Here is a 14,241-nt window from a genome sequence, read left to right on the forward strand (position 1 = left end):
CTTTGGCATCATCTTCTCCCTGCTGCTCTCCTATCCCTTCAGCCAGTCAGAGGATGGAGTGTACAGCCATACCAGAAGTGACGGTAACCTGTTTAACCTCGCCTGCCTCCGGGCTAAGACCAAAGTGCAGCAGGACCTCATAAGAGAGATGCTCTTTGCTGATAATGCAGCACTGACTGCACACTCCTATGAAGTGCTACAATGACTTGTCACCTGCTTTGCACATGCATGCAAAGAATTTGGCCTTTCCATCAGCCTGAAGAAGACAAACATACTGGCCAAGACATGAGCAGCATCCCAAACATCTCCATTGGTGACTACACTCTTGAGGTAGTGGAAGACTTTACCTACCTTGGCTCCAACATCTTTAGCCACCTCTCCCTGGATGCCAAGCTCAACAGAAGAACTGGGAAAGCAGCATCAGTCATGTCTCGCCTGTCAAAGAGGCTGTGGGATAATTCTATGCTGACCATCAACACCAAGATACAGGTGTACCAAGCATGTGCTCAGCACACTGCTCTACAGAAGTGAAACATGGACCCTCTACTCTCACCAAGAGCACAGACTCAACACATTCTATTTGCACAACGTGAGAAGGCTCTTGGGCATCACATGGCAAGACAAGGTCACAAACAGGGATGTCCTTGACCATGCAGGCATTCCAAGCATGTTTGCTCTGCTCATATAGCACTCTGTGCTGGCTAGGCCATGTTGCGCACATGGATGACGGCCAGATCTCCAAGGACATACTCTATGGTGAGCTTGCCACTGACTACAGGCATGTTGGAAGGTCTGCCCTTTGCTACAAAGATGTCTGCAAACATGACCTGAGAGCAGGTGACATTAACCCAGCTGACCTGGAGACTGTAGCCAGCAATTGCAGTATCTGGAGATCAAATGTCAAGAAGGGTATTCAGCAAAACGAGGAAAAAAGAGCAGAGAGATGGGTAAATAGGAGAAAGTGCAGACAGCAGAGGACTGTACTGGCACCTCCAAAACCACATGCTGAATTTACTTGCAGAAACTGCAACAGAGCCTGCTGATCCAGGATCAGTCTGTGCAGTCACAGCAGACGCTGCAACCCCACAGATTGAAGAGGCCAACACCAGGGTACAGTTGCAGTACTCTATTGTCTCTAGAGACAGACTGATGCCACAATCCCTGCATTATGCAATAATGCATTGATTGGAGAGCTTTGCACTGATTGGCAAAGTTTCTGAATGCTCTCTATTGATTTTCAGTCAAATCAGACCACAACAAGGAATATTCCTGGGAGTGGAGTAAATTTGACAATGTGAGAAGCAGATTTGCTTCTCTTTTACTGGGCAGAAAAAATAAAGAAACTCAGGAACATAACATACGACCCCAAGTCAGAAAAAAAGTTGTAACAGTAAGGAAAATGTAAATAAAAAGAAAGCAGTGATTTTTTTTTAATTTACTTTGAGTTATATTTCATTGCAGACAGTATGAACCCAAGATATTTCATGTTTTGTCTGGCCAGATTCATTTCATTTGTTAATGTACATACATTCCTGTATTTCTGGCTTGCAACACGTTCCAAAAAAATTGGGACTGGGGCAATTTAAGGCTAATAATGAGGCAAAATAATTAAATAATTATATGATTGAAACAGGTGACTGTAATCAGGATTTGGTACAACATCCACATCCCAGAAAGGCCTAACATTTGAGGAGCAAAGATGGGCTGAGGATCTCCAGTTTGTCAACAATTGCATGAGAAAATTATTGAAATTTTTAAATACAACATTTCTCAAAGAAAGATAAAGATGGGATTTGGATACTTGACCCTCTATGGTGCATATCATCATTAAATGATTCGAGGAATCTGGAGGAATTTTGGTGCATAAAGGGCAAGGGCGCAAGCCAAAGCTGAGGGATGCCTGCTTTAATATTTCAGAGTTGTGCTAAATTGCAAAGTCAAGCCAAAATGCAAAGCTGCTACTAGAAGTGCGCCCTGTGTGCTAGAAACTTTTCATTTTGTGCAAAGCTTAGTCGCATGAGACTCCTAGTTTTTGGCTTGTTGATGGTGTGGTGAAGGCTCCTGTCTTCCCCACCCAAAAAGAATATTGTTCCTCATGCTTCCATTCTCCAAGTGCTGAAATGACAGCAAACTTTCAGCACCCTCCTTGTTTTGGACAGCCAGAGAGTGCATGGCCACAGGGTGGGGTTCACACAACTGTGGTGAGTTAAATAGGCACCACTTTCTACCCTCCAGCAGCTTGAGGAGAATATAAAAGACTCTCTCTTTTTTCTTTCTTTCTTTCTTCAGATCAGTGTGTAAACTCCACTCATGAGCATGAGATTGACACCTTTCTCACGCTGAGCTCTGGACAGAACGCTGCAGCAAGATGCTCAAGACTACTCCTGGCTGGGACACCTCAACTGCTGCCCACTGCTGGCTGAGCTACATGCTTCCTAGACACAATCCAGCTCCTTGACACTCTCCTTCTGCACCTTTCCCTTTTCTCCCTCTCCCTAAACACTAAATAAATGAGCACTGACTTTTTTGTACAGCTCCTGGGTTGGTGTCTGTCGCTACAGTGGTGGAGAATGTGGACATGAACACAGACTCCAAACCACACTCCCCCTGACCATATGGAGCCTCTAAATCAACACTTATTGGAGGCCAGCCTTCACCAGATGATGCACAAGCTGACCCACAGCCTCCAGGCAGCAACACAAAAATTACATCAGAGTCAATGAGGGTTGTCCCCTCCCCTACCTCCCTGATCCCCAGCAGGACGCCCAGAAACTGCTCAGCAAGCTCAGCCCTCACAACCACATATAAGCCTAGGCTTATAAGGCAAAAAAAAGCTAATATTGCCTTTTTTTAACTTTATTCTTACATTAATCTTTTATTCTTATCTCTTACTTACTAAAGGTTTTTTATTATTTTGTTTTTATTATTTGCTTTTCATCGTCTATGCATAGGTTTCCATTGTCCTTTAAATGTTTATTGTAAATGTGTGATTTTACTAGAGGTCTGGTTTTTATGCCTCCGCCACCATAAGGTGCAGGAGGCATTATGTTTTCGGGTTGTCCGTCTGTCCGTGCGAGCGTCTGTCCGTCCGTCTGTCCCGAAACCTTGTGAATGCGATATCTCAAAGGCTAATGAAAGGAATTTCACCAAACTTTCACCATTTGTGCACTTTTGGACAAACATGAACTGATTAGATTTTGAGGTCAAAAGGTCTAAGGTCAAGGTCACTGTGAGGTCAAATGTCTGTCCACAAACCTTGTGAACACAATATCTCCAAGGCAGATGAAAGGAATTTCACCAAATTTTCACCATTTGTGCATTTGGGGACACAGATAAACTGATTAGATTTTGAGATCAAAAGGTCTAAGGTCAAGGTCACTGTGAGGTCAAATGTCTGTCCGCGTGCGTCCGTCCCGAAACCTTGTGAACGCGATATCTCAAAGGCTAATGGAAGGAATTTCACCAAACTTTCACCATTTGTGTGCTTTGGGACAAATATGAACTGATTAGATTTTGAGATCAAAAGGTCTAAGGTCAAGGTCACTGTGAGGTCAAATGTCTGTCCGAAAACCTTGTGAACACAGTATCTCCAAGGCGAATGAAAGGAATTTCACCAAACTTTCACCATTTGTGCATTTGGGGACAAAGATAAACTGATTAGATTTTGAGATCAAAAGGTCTAAGGTCAAGGTCACTGTGAGGTCAAATGTCTGTCCGAAAACCTTGTGAACACAATGTCTCCAAGGCTGATACAAGTAATTTCACCAGGTCACGATTACTGTGAGGTCAAATGTCCATCCCCAAATCACAACTTAATAAGGCGTGTAGTCTACCGGGTGGAGGCATCCCCATCGACGCCGTTGGCATCGAGTTCTATCTAGTTTTTTTTTTCCTCTGTAAAGCACATTGAAATGTACAATACAAATAAAACTGCCTTGCCTCTATGTCTTCAAGCAAACTGCACTCTGGGGAACTAGGCCAAAGAGAATGGGGCTTGGGTCCTGTTGCCCTTGTTTAATGAGGGAGGCCCAACAGGCCTACCATTCTCTTGCTCTGGTGATGCTTGAAATCAGCTGTCCTGCCTTCAGGAGGAGGAGTGGCCTGGATAAGAAGCAGCAACCTTTGCGACTGGCCTAAGCCAGAGCAGAAGCAGGATGATCAGCTAAAATGCTGTTAGAAACAGGTGTGTCTGGTCGAGGGTGAGGACCAGCAAGCTGGGCATCCCCTGCACCTGGTGCATTTTCTTATCTGAGGAGAGAAAATTGTCGAGCACTGGGGTAAACCTTATGACCTGCTGGTGGTGTTCCTATCCAAAATTGATGTGGTCATGCAACTTCTGCATTCACATTCCCTCAGGGGCCACCTGGGAGCCCGCAACACCTTCACAAAACTATGGGACCAATTTCACTGGCCAGGAATGGAAGCTGAGGTAAAGAACTTCTGCCAGTGGTGCCTTCAAGGCCAGCATACCACCCCAGCCAAGCCTGTTCCCATGCCACTCATCCCCATTCCCATCATCAGGGTGCCCTTCAAGAGAGTATGGATGGATTTGGTAGGTCCACTCCCAAAGTCGGGCCGTGGACATGGACAAGAGACTTGTTAACTATGCCACCCATATGTGCCAGCAGAGGGAGGCACAAACCACCTTTCACTAACAGGGTAGTCCCTTGACAACTATAGCACCTATCTGCCAGTTCAGTCTTACCGCACCTGTTTGCACGAGGGACTCCCTTGTTTAAACACACAAGTGAAATACTGACACACTGAGTTTCCTGATTAGATGAGGCTGGTAAAATGTATATTTTTCTGGTTCTGTGGTTGCAAAGGTCTTCAGGGAAAAAAGAACTTCTCTCTAGTTGGAAAAAGGGGCAGAGGAATCCTTTCCGTATTGAAATCAGTTTGTGGACCGAGTAGCTGCTCATCTCGCACTCACTTTTTCTCTCTTTAGTTCAAATTCCACTCTGAGTCAAGGTTAGTTGGTGAACCAATAGCTGGTCATCTTGCACTTTCCTTTTCTCCCAGTCAGTAATGTTTTGTCTTCTGTGACTTATTATTAACCCTTTTTTGTTTTCTTTCCCTTGCCTTTTGTAGCATTAAGTGTGATGTCTGCCTGAGAGGACCCTTGTAATCAAGCACTATCTCACACTTTCATTCTGTCTTCTCCCTTTTCTCTCTGGCTTTCCAGCACTCGCGCCACGCTGTCTGGTAGCTCAGTGCATTAGAGTACTTGTTATTTTAACCCTGACAACTGGGATCAATCTCTCTTTAAGCACAACGTTCACGTCACTGATTGTCTCTGGCCAAACTCCACTGGGTCCAATTCTATGGCAACCTTGTTACACACATAAGCTTACTGAACTGACTAGTTTTGAAATGTAGATAATTGAGAAAATAAAGTTGTGCTATTTGACTTGTCATGCATTACTATGTGCCTGTTAATGGTTGTATATTCTTAAATATGAAGCACCACTGACATCAAAATGCAAGTAAAAACCTTTACATTGCCTTAATTGTATACACCTGTTTCTTCTACAAGTAATTTTTTTTTCTCATCACAGAGAATAAGAGACTTGGAGGATAAGACAGATATTCAGAGAAGGCAAATTAAGGATCTGGAGGAAAAGGTGAGATGATTTACAATGATTCTATGTGTCCATTACCACTGGATAAAGGAATACATCATCTGGCAATTCTAGCATTGGCAGTAATTGACCTTTATTATTGACTTAATTACCTTTATGCTGGTGAGATCATGTTCATTATCTTAAATCATTAACTATGGTGGTAGTATTATTGAATCAAGCATTTAAACTCTACAGTGGTGCTTGAAAGTTTGTGAACCCTTTAGAATTTTCTATATTTCTGCATAAATATGACCTAAAACAACATCAGATTTTCACACAAGTCCTAGAAGTAGATAAAGAGAACTCAGTTAAACAAATGAGACAAAAATATTATACTTGGTCATTTATTTATTGAGGAAAATGATCCAATATTACATATGTGAGTGGCAACATATGTGAACCTCTAGGATTAGCAGTTCATTTGAAGGTGAAATTAGAGTCAGGTGTTTTCACACCCCTGGGGTGAACACCTGGGGAGGTGTTCCAGGCATGTCCCCCTGGGAGGAGGCCCCGGGGAAGACCCAGGACATGCTGGAGAGACTATGTCTCTCGGCTGGCCTGGGAACGCCTCGGTGTTCTTCCCGAGGAGCTGGCCAAGGTGTCTGGGGAAAGGGAAGTTTGGGCTTCCATGCTCAGACTGCTGCCTCCATGACCCGGCCCCGGATAAGCAGATGAAGATGAGACGAGACGTGTTTTCAATCAATGGGATGACAATCAGGCATGAGTAGGCACCCTGTTTTATTTAAAGAACAGGGATCTATCAAAGTCTGATCTTCACAACACGTTTGTGGAAGTGTATCATGGCACAAACAAAGGAGATTTCTGAGGACCTCAGAAAAAGCATTGTTGATACTCATCAGGCTGGAAAAGGTTACAAAACCATCTCTAAAGAGTTTGGACTCCACCAATCCACAGTCAGACAGATTGTGTACAAATGGAGGAAATTCGAGACCATTATTACCCTCCCCAGGAGTGGTCGACCAACAAAGATCATTCCAAGAGCAAGGCGTCTAATAGTTGATGAGGTTACAAAGGACCCCAGGGTAACTTCTAAGCAACTGAAGGCCTCTCTCACATGGGCTAATGTTAATGTTCATGAGTCCACCATCAGGAGAACACTGAACAACAATGGTGTGCATGGCAATGTTGCAAGGAGAAAGCCACTGCTCTCCAAAAAGAACATTGCTGCTCATCTACAGTTTCCTAAAGATCATATGGACAAGCCAGAAGGCGATTGGAAAAATGTTTTGTGGGCGGATGAGACCAAAATAGAACTTTTTGGGTTAAATGAGAAGCATTATGTTTGGAGAAAGGAAAACACAGCATAAGAACCTTATCCCATCTGTGAAACATGGTGGTGGTAGCATCAAAGTTTGGGCCTGTTTTGCTGTATCTGGGCCAGGATAGCTTGCCATCATTGATGGAACAATGAATTCTGAATTCTACCAGTGAATTCTAAAGGACAATGTCAGGACATCTGTCCATGAACTGAATCTCAAGAGAAGGTGGGTCATGCAGCAAGACAACAACCCTAAGTACACAAGTCTTTCTACCAAAGAATGGTTAAAGAAGAATAAAGTTAATGTTTTGGAATGGCCAAGTCAAAGTCCTGACCTTAATCCAATTGAAATGTTGTCAAAGGACCTGAAGCGAGCAGGTCATGTGAGGAAACCCACCAACATCCCAGAGTTGAAGCTGTTCTGTACGGAGGAATGGGCTAAAATTCCTCCAAGCTGGCGTGCAGGACTGCTCAACAGTTACCGGAAATGTTTAGTTGCAGTTATTGCTGCACAAAGGGATCACACAAGATACTGAAAGCAAAGGTTCACATACTTTTGCCACTCACAGATATGTAATATTGGATTGTTTTCCTCAATAAATAAATGACCAAGTATAATATTTTTGTCTCATTTGTTTAACTGGGTTCTCTTTATCTATTTTTAGGACTTTTGTGAAAATCTGATGTTGTTTTAGGTCATATTTATGCAGAAATATAGAAAATTCTGAAGGGTTCACAAACTTTCAAGCACCACTGTATGTATGTAGAAGTCAGTGTCACCATTGAAGTAAAGGAATAGTATGGGCTTATTTTTTGTTTAGCTGAGCAAAGTTAAAACTAGCATAGCTGTGTGTGCTTGGTCTTACATATGTGTGTTTAATTGACACCATAAAAATAACAGGAGCTAAGGAGCTCATGCTACTTAAGTAAACCTGCCAGTGTCCCTTCATGCACATTACAATTGACTAACCCATAATTAACTTGGTAATTAATAGAAGAAACATAAGTGTAACAAGCTAATGGTTTGTGGGAAATTATGAGATGGGAGGCAGGCTTGTGACAACTCAAAAGGTGCAGCTTATTTTCGTTCACTTTTGATTTTCAGCAATTTGTCTTACTAGACACATGCGCACACAGCTTTGGATTGCTCAGGTCTAGCTCAAGTCTAGCTCTCTCTCTCTCTCTCTCTCTCTCTCTGGTTACTGCTGACTCTGCAAACACAGAGACATAACTGATACTTCGTTTACATGTAGCTAGGTATTTATGAAAATGGGTACCTTCTCCTCCCCGTACTAGAAAATAATTCCGTTTACACAATGCTCAAAAACAGCCAGGGAAGGCTGTCAAAAACATGTCAAACAAATAGAAAGCCAACCAGAGATCTGAAAGCCAAGAAGGAGGGACCGTCAGATCACAATGCTAAAACTCTGTTTTCCCCATAACACGGAGAAAACTCAGTTTTCCCCTATTTACACGCAGGCATGAAAACGGAGTTTTCACAAATCTCCACTTTGCCCGGAGTTTTCGAAAGCAGCCGTTTTCAGTGACTGAAACCTCTGTTTACATGTAAATGATGGGTGCAACCGCATAAATAAATATCCGTTTTTATAGATACCCGGCTACATGTAAACGGGGTCTGAGTAGACACCCAATAATCAGACCCAGGTGAGAATCATCACACGTTATCTGCCAGATCAACCTGCCTTCTCTCCATCCACAGCTGATGCTTGGCCATGCCCCCACTATCACCCCAAAAAACCCTAACTTTTTTTTTTTTAATTTAGACAGTAAATTTAATTTCATAAATGTATGGGCAAGGAATGACATTGTAGGTTACATTTAATACCATTTGACTAGACTAGATGCATCAGTGCCAATCTATTCAGCTTCTGTTGTTCACACTACTAAAGTGCATTGGAGCGGTATCATCATGGAAGAGGTTTATTAGGAAAAGCTGACGTGTAACAGAAGGTTCATGCCACTTTGATAAATGAATTGATGTTTAAAGAAATGATCAAAGATGCTGTCTAGAATTTAATTTCACACCTACACTGAGAATTCAGAGTACCATAAGTTGGTGCAATAGTCTTGCAATTGCTACATTTGCTCCAAGAATGTTTCAACCAACTTAGCTTACACTAGGCAGGAACATAGAAATAATGGGAACAAAAACAAATCCTTGTGAAGCACCTTGATCAACGATGGCAATGTGAGATTTAATATTGCCTTGTGACACAAAATTAAACCTGTCTGAGATTGTAGGATTTAAATCTGTCTGGTACTGTTTCAGATATTTCTTAAAAAACTGGATGGGTGAATCGGGTTGAGTTCATTTATTTGATTTTATTGCACAATGAGAAGAAACCTGAAATCCAGAGATTTTTTAAAGAATATGTTGCAATATTAAGAGGAAGTGGAACATAATGTTTGCCAGTCAATGGGATTAATTATGTTATTGTCATGTATTGGTTCTGAATCAGAAAGAATGCAATTTGAAAAGTTGTCCCAATAGAGGTACTAGTTAAATTAAAACCCATGAGGTGATAACTGTGAAAACACCGAGTGATAAAAAAAATAAGTTATGTGAGCTTTTTTAGCTTTGACCTTAAGTTTTTGTGAGCCTGCATTACACTTTTACACTGATCCTCTCATGCTGACTAATGGTCTTTGTCTTATTTCTCTCCCTGTTCCACTCTCTTGGTCTTCTGCAGTTTTTATTTTTGTTTCTTTTTTTTTCTCTTGCCTTTATTCTTTGGCCATAATGTCTGACATCTGCTGCAGGGGTGAGTTGACGCACACAACTTCTCTCAGCATGTGACACTTTTGCAGTTATTACCTCGGGTTCCCTAGCTCTTTTCAATGTTTTCATCAAATTAAGATAAAATTCGAGAAGATACTGTTGTTGTGTATGTACTATGAAAACTTTTAAAAAAAAAAAAAACCATACAGTACATAATGTAATTTAATTTACAACCCTGATTCCAAAAAAGTTGGGGCAAAGTACAAATTGTAAATAAAAATGGAATGCAATAATTTACAAATCTCAAAAACTGATATTGTATTCACAATAGAACATAGACAACATATCAAATGTCGAAAGTGAGACATTTTGAAATTTCATGCCAAATATTGGCTCATTTGAAATTTCATGACAGCAAAACATCTCAAAAAAGTTGGGACAGGGGCAATAAGAGGCTGGAAAAGTTAAAGGTACAAAAAAGGAACAGCTGGAGGACCAAATTGCAACTCATTAGGTCAATTGGCAATAGGTCATTAACATGACTGGGTATAAAAAGAGTATCTTGGAGTGGCAGCGGCTCTCAGAAGTAAAGATGGGAAGAGGATCACCAATCCCCCTAATTCTGCGCCGACAAATAGTGGAGCAATATGAGAAAGGAGTTTGACAGTGTAAAATTGCAAAGAGTTTGAACATATCATCATTTACAGTGCATAATATCATCAAAAGATTCAGAGAATCTGGAAGAATCTCTGTGCGTAAGGGTCAAGGCCGGAAAACCATACTGGGTGCCCGTGATCTTCGGGCCCTTAGACGGCATTGCATCACATACAGGCATGCTTCTGTATTGGAAATCACAAAATGGGCTCGGGAATATTTCCAGAGAACATTATCTGTGAACACAATTCACCGTGCCATCCGCCATTGCCAGCTAAAACTCTATAGTTCAAAGAAGAAGCCATATCTAAACATGATCCAGAAGCGCAGACGTCTTCTCTGGGCCAAGGCTCATTTAAAATGGACTGTGGCAAAGTGGAAAACTGTTCTGTGGTCAGACAAATCAAAATTTGAAGTTCTTTATGGAAATCAGGGACGCCGTGTCATTCAGACTAAAGAGGAGAAGGACAACCCAAGTTATCAGCGGTCAGTTCAGAAGCCTGCATCTCTGATGGTATGGGGTTGCATTAGTGCGTGTGGCATGGGCAGATTACACATCTGGAAAGACACCATCAATGCTGAAAGGTATATCCAGGTTCTAGAGCAACATATGCTCCCATCTAGACGACGTCTCTTTCAGGGAAGACCTTGCATTTTCCAACATGACAATGCCAAACCGCATACTGCATCAATTACAGCATCATGGCTGCGTAGAAGAAGGGTCCGGGTACTGAACTGGCCAGCCTGCAGTCCAGATCTTTCACCCATAGAAAACATTTGGCGCATCATAAAACGGAAGATACGACAAAAAAGACCTAAGACAGTTGAGCAACTAGAATCCTACATTAGACAAGAATGGGTTAACATTCCTATCCCTAAACTTGAGCAACTTGTCTCCTCAGTCCCCAGATGTTTACAGACTGTTGTAAAGAGAAAAGGGGATGTCTCACAGTGGTAAACATGGCCTTGTCCCAACTTTTTTGAGATGTGTTGTCATGAAATTTAAAATCACCTAATTTTTCTCTTTAAATGATACATTTTCTCAGTTTAAACATTTGATATGTCATCTATGTTCTATTCTGAATAAAATATGGAATTTTGAAACTTCCACATCATTGCATTCCGTTTTTATTTACAATTTGTACTTTGTCCCAACTTTTCTGAAATCGGGGTTGTATTTTAATAAGAATATTAATACAATACATACCAAACATCATTTAAATTATCCTCTGTTTAATGGTTTTGTCTCAGCTGTCAGTTTAATATAGAGATGTATTGTTGGTAACCAGCACTGTATGTTCTATAGCAATTAATTAATGACAGCTCTCTTGGCAAAAAAGTTGGGATGCTGTGTAAAATGAAAATAAAAACAGAATGCACTGATTTGCAAATCATGGAAACCCTATATTTCATTGAAAATCATACAAAGACAACATATCAAATGTTCAATCCAAGAAATTGTATTGTTTTTTGAAAAAATATTTGCTCATTTTGAATGTAATGCCAGTAATATGTTTCAAGAAAGTTAGCACAGGAAAAGTTGTGTAATGCTATATGCCTGGTAGAACATCTTACACCAAACTAAGTTAATTGGCCACAGGTCAGTAACATGATTGGGAATAAAAAGAGCATCCCAGAGAGGGTAAGTCTCTTAGAAGTAAAGATGAAGATGCGTTCACCACTCTGAGAGACTGCATGGGCAAATAGTGCAACAAATTAAGAATAACGTTTTTCACCATTAAATTGCTGCAAAGAATTTGGGGATCACATGTTATTCACATGGTACATAATATGAAAAAAAAAATCCATATAAAAATCCACAGTATAAGAAAGCAGATGCTATGAGGAGGCATTAGTGCACATGCCATGTGTAACTTGCACATCTGATGAGACACCATTAATGCTGAATGATGTATACAAGTTTTCAAGCAACATATTCTGCCATCCAGATTATGTCTTTTTCAGGGAAGACCTTGCTTATTTCAGTAAGACAATGTCAAACTGCATTCTGCATGGATTACAGCTACATGGCTCCATAGAAAGTTAGAGATTGCGGGCATTAAACTGGCCTTCCTGCAGTACAGACCCACTGAAAATATTTGGTGCATTATGAAATGAAACGAAAAACATGACAAAGGAGACCCTGAACTATTGAGCAGCTGAGATCCTATATCGGGCAAGAATGGAACATTTCACTTTCAAAATTATAGCAATTGATCTCCTCAGTTCCCAGACATTTACAGAGTATTGCAAAAAGAAGAGGTGATGCAACACAGTGGTAAACATGCCCCTGTCCCAACTTTTTTTTGTGTGTGTGTTTTGCTGGCATCAAAATGAGCATATTTTTCAAACAATAAAATTTTCTCAGTTTCAGCATTTGGTATGTTGTCTTTGTACTAGTTTTAATGAAATAGTGTTTCCATGATTTGCAAATCATGTTTTTATTTATATTTTACACAGCATCCAGGGGTTGCACAAGTATGACAGAAGTCTCAATTTTTATTTATTTATTTATTTATTTATTTATTTGGCTTTTGTTTTTGCAGGTGCTGCGGCAACCTAGAAATTTTCTGAGGAACTGCCGTTTTCCACTTGTGAAGACTAGAACTGTACTACTGACCATTTTCCTTTATTGTTATTATGGGCAGGTGGTGTTGGAAATGTAGTGCTGGTTTATAGTACCTGCAATGGATTTGCCCTCCAAAGTAAGGAAGCTTTGGATTACCAGGCAAAATAACAAAACGTGAACTAACACACTGTGTCAACAAACTGCAGGTAAATCAAACCAAGATGAGGAGGATTATACTGTTTATCTCTGCCATGCAGGGGATTTGCCATTCCACCTGCCTACTGCCTCTTTCACACCAGAAATTCCATCCTTCATCAGACTCTGTTAGAACCTATCAATGCTCTCGTGTATTTTTTTTTCTTCCCACCCACACAAACATGCATAAGAATGGACAATGTTATTCACACTCATGAACACCCAGGAGTTATGACACCTGTCTCAGGTCCTTGTTCTCTGGACTCCTAAGGACAGATTTTCACTGCCTGAAATGGGAAATGAGATCAAAAGACTACATTCACTGCAAACATATTGCTCAGTCTAATCAGTCCAGTTCCTCAGAAACCAGTTCACTTCAAAATATTGGTGAAACTGACAGAAATTCCAATTAAAAGTACTATTTACTTATTGTGCCCATGAGCCCATATATACCATTTCCCTGTCATTAATCAAAATTGTATTAGTAAAAAATTATCACTTGGTATAAATTGTTATGTACATTTGTTAGAATCATTTCTTCTAGTGCTCCTCCCTCCCACTATGAATACACCCCTTTCTTGACAGCTTGAGCAGGAGCATCTCTCAGCAGTTTATAATTTATTGATTGCTGTAGTGACAGGTGCAAATGAAATGCAAAGACATTTGTCTTCACTTATTTTTTCCTACATCTGCTATCTCGGGAGAGGTTTTCTTCCTCCCCACCTGTAATGGGAACCCATCCTTTTTACCCTTTCAGAGGAAAAACATTATCCTACAGGCAGAAGCTTCTTCAGCTGATTTGTATGGATTAATTTGTTCCAGCTACCCTTGAAGTTCATTCTAATGTGCTTGTAAATGTTTTTGACAATTGGACACCTATACCTGGGTTAATTAAAATCTAAATACCTCTTCAGCAGTGATGCAGCACTTTTCCTTTATTGGTTCCCTTTTTTAATTAGAGTAACAGAACTTTGTCTCTCAACATGAACATTTCTGTCCAAAGATTCAAAAAAGAAGCCATTTATAATGCAAAACTATCAGTAATTATTTCAGCTGTTTACATATTAAGATATGCATTATGTTAGAATATACTTCTTAGCCCCTTATATGTATATGTATATACAGATATATATATATATATATATATATATATATATATATATATATATATATATATATA

General features: G+C 40.5%; 1 protein-coding gene across 6 annotated transcripts in view; it reads left to right on the forward strand.

Moving 5' to 3' along the window:
* Nucleotides 1-13,974, forward strand: part of jakmip2 (janus kinase and microtubule interacting protein 2) — a 601,961-nt gene extending 587,987 nt beyond the window's left edge. For 5 of the 6 annotated variants that reach the window (XM_060935818.1, XM_060935823.1, XM_060935821.1 and 2 more), the window contains 3 exons: nucleotides 5,559-5,624; nucleotides 9,615-9,686; nucleotides 12,844-13,974. In XM_060935818.1, the coding sequence (XP_060791801.1) occupies nucleotides 5,559-5,624; nucleotides 9,615-9,665 (117 nt within the window). In that variant the 3' untranslated portion in view covers nucleotides 9,666-9,686; nucleotides 12,844-13,974. Of the gene's footprint in view, nucleotides 1-2,289; nucleotides 2,813-5,558; nucleotides 5,625-9,614; nucleotides 9,687-12,843 lie in introns of those variants that run through there. The other variant, XM_060935822.1, reaches the window with a different exon arrangement.
* Nucleotides 13,975-14,241: the final 267 nt, after the last annotated feature.

The sequence above is a fragment of the Neoarius graeffei genome, chromosome 12, assembly GCF_027579695.1.
Source record: "Neoarius graeffei isolate fNeoGra1 chromosome 12, fNeoGra1.pri, whole genome shotgun sequence".
NCBI lineage: Eukaryota > Metazoa > Chordata > Actinopteri > Siluriformes > Ariidae > Neoarius > Neoarius graeffei.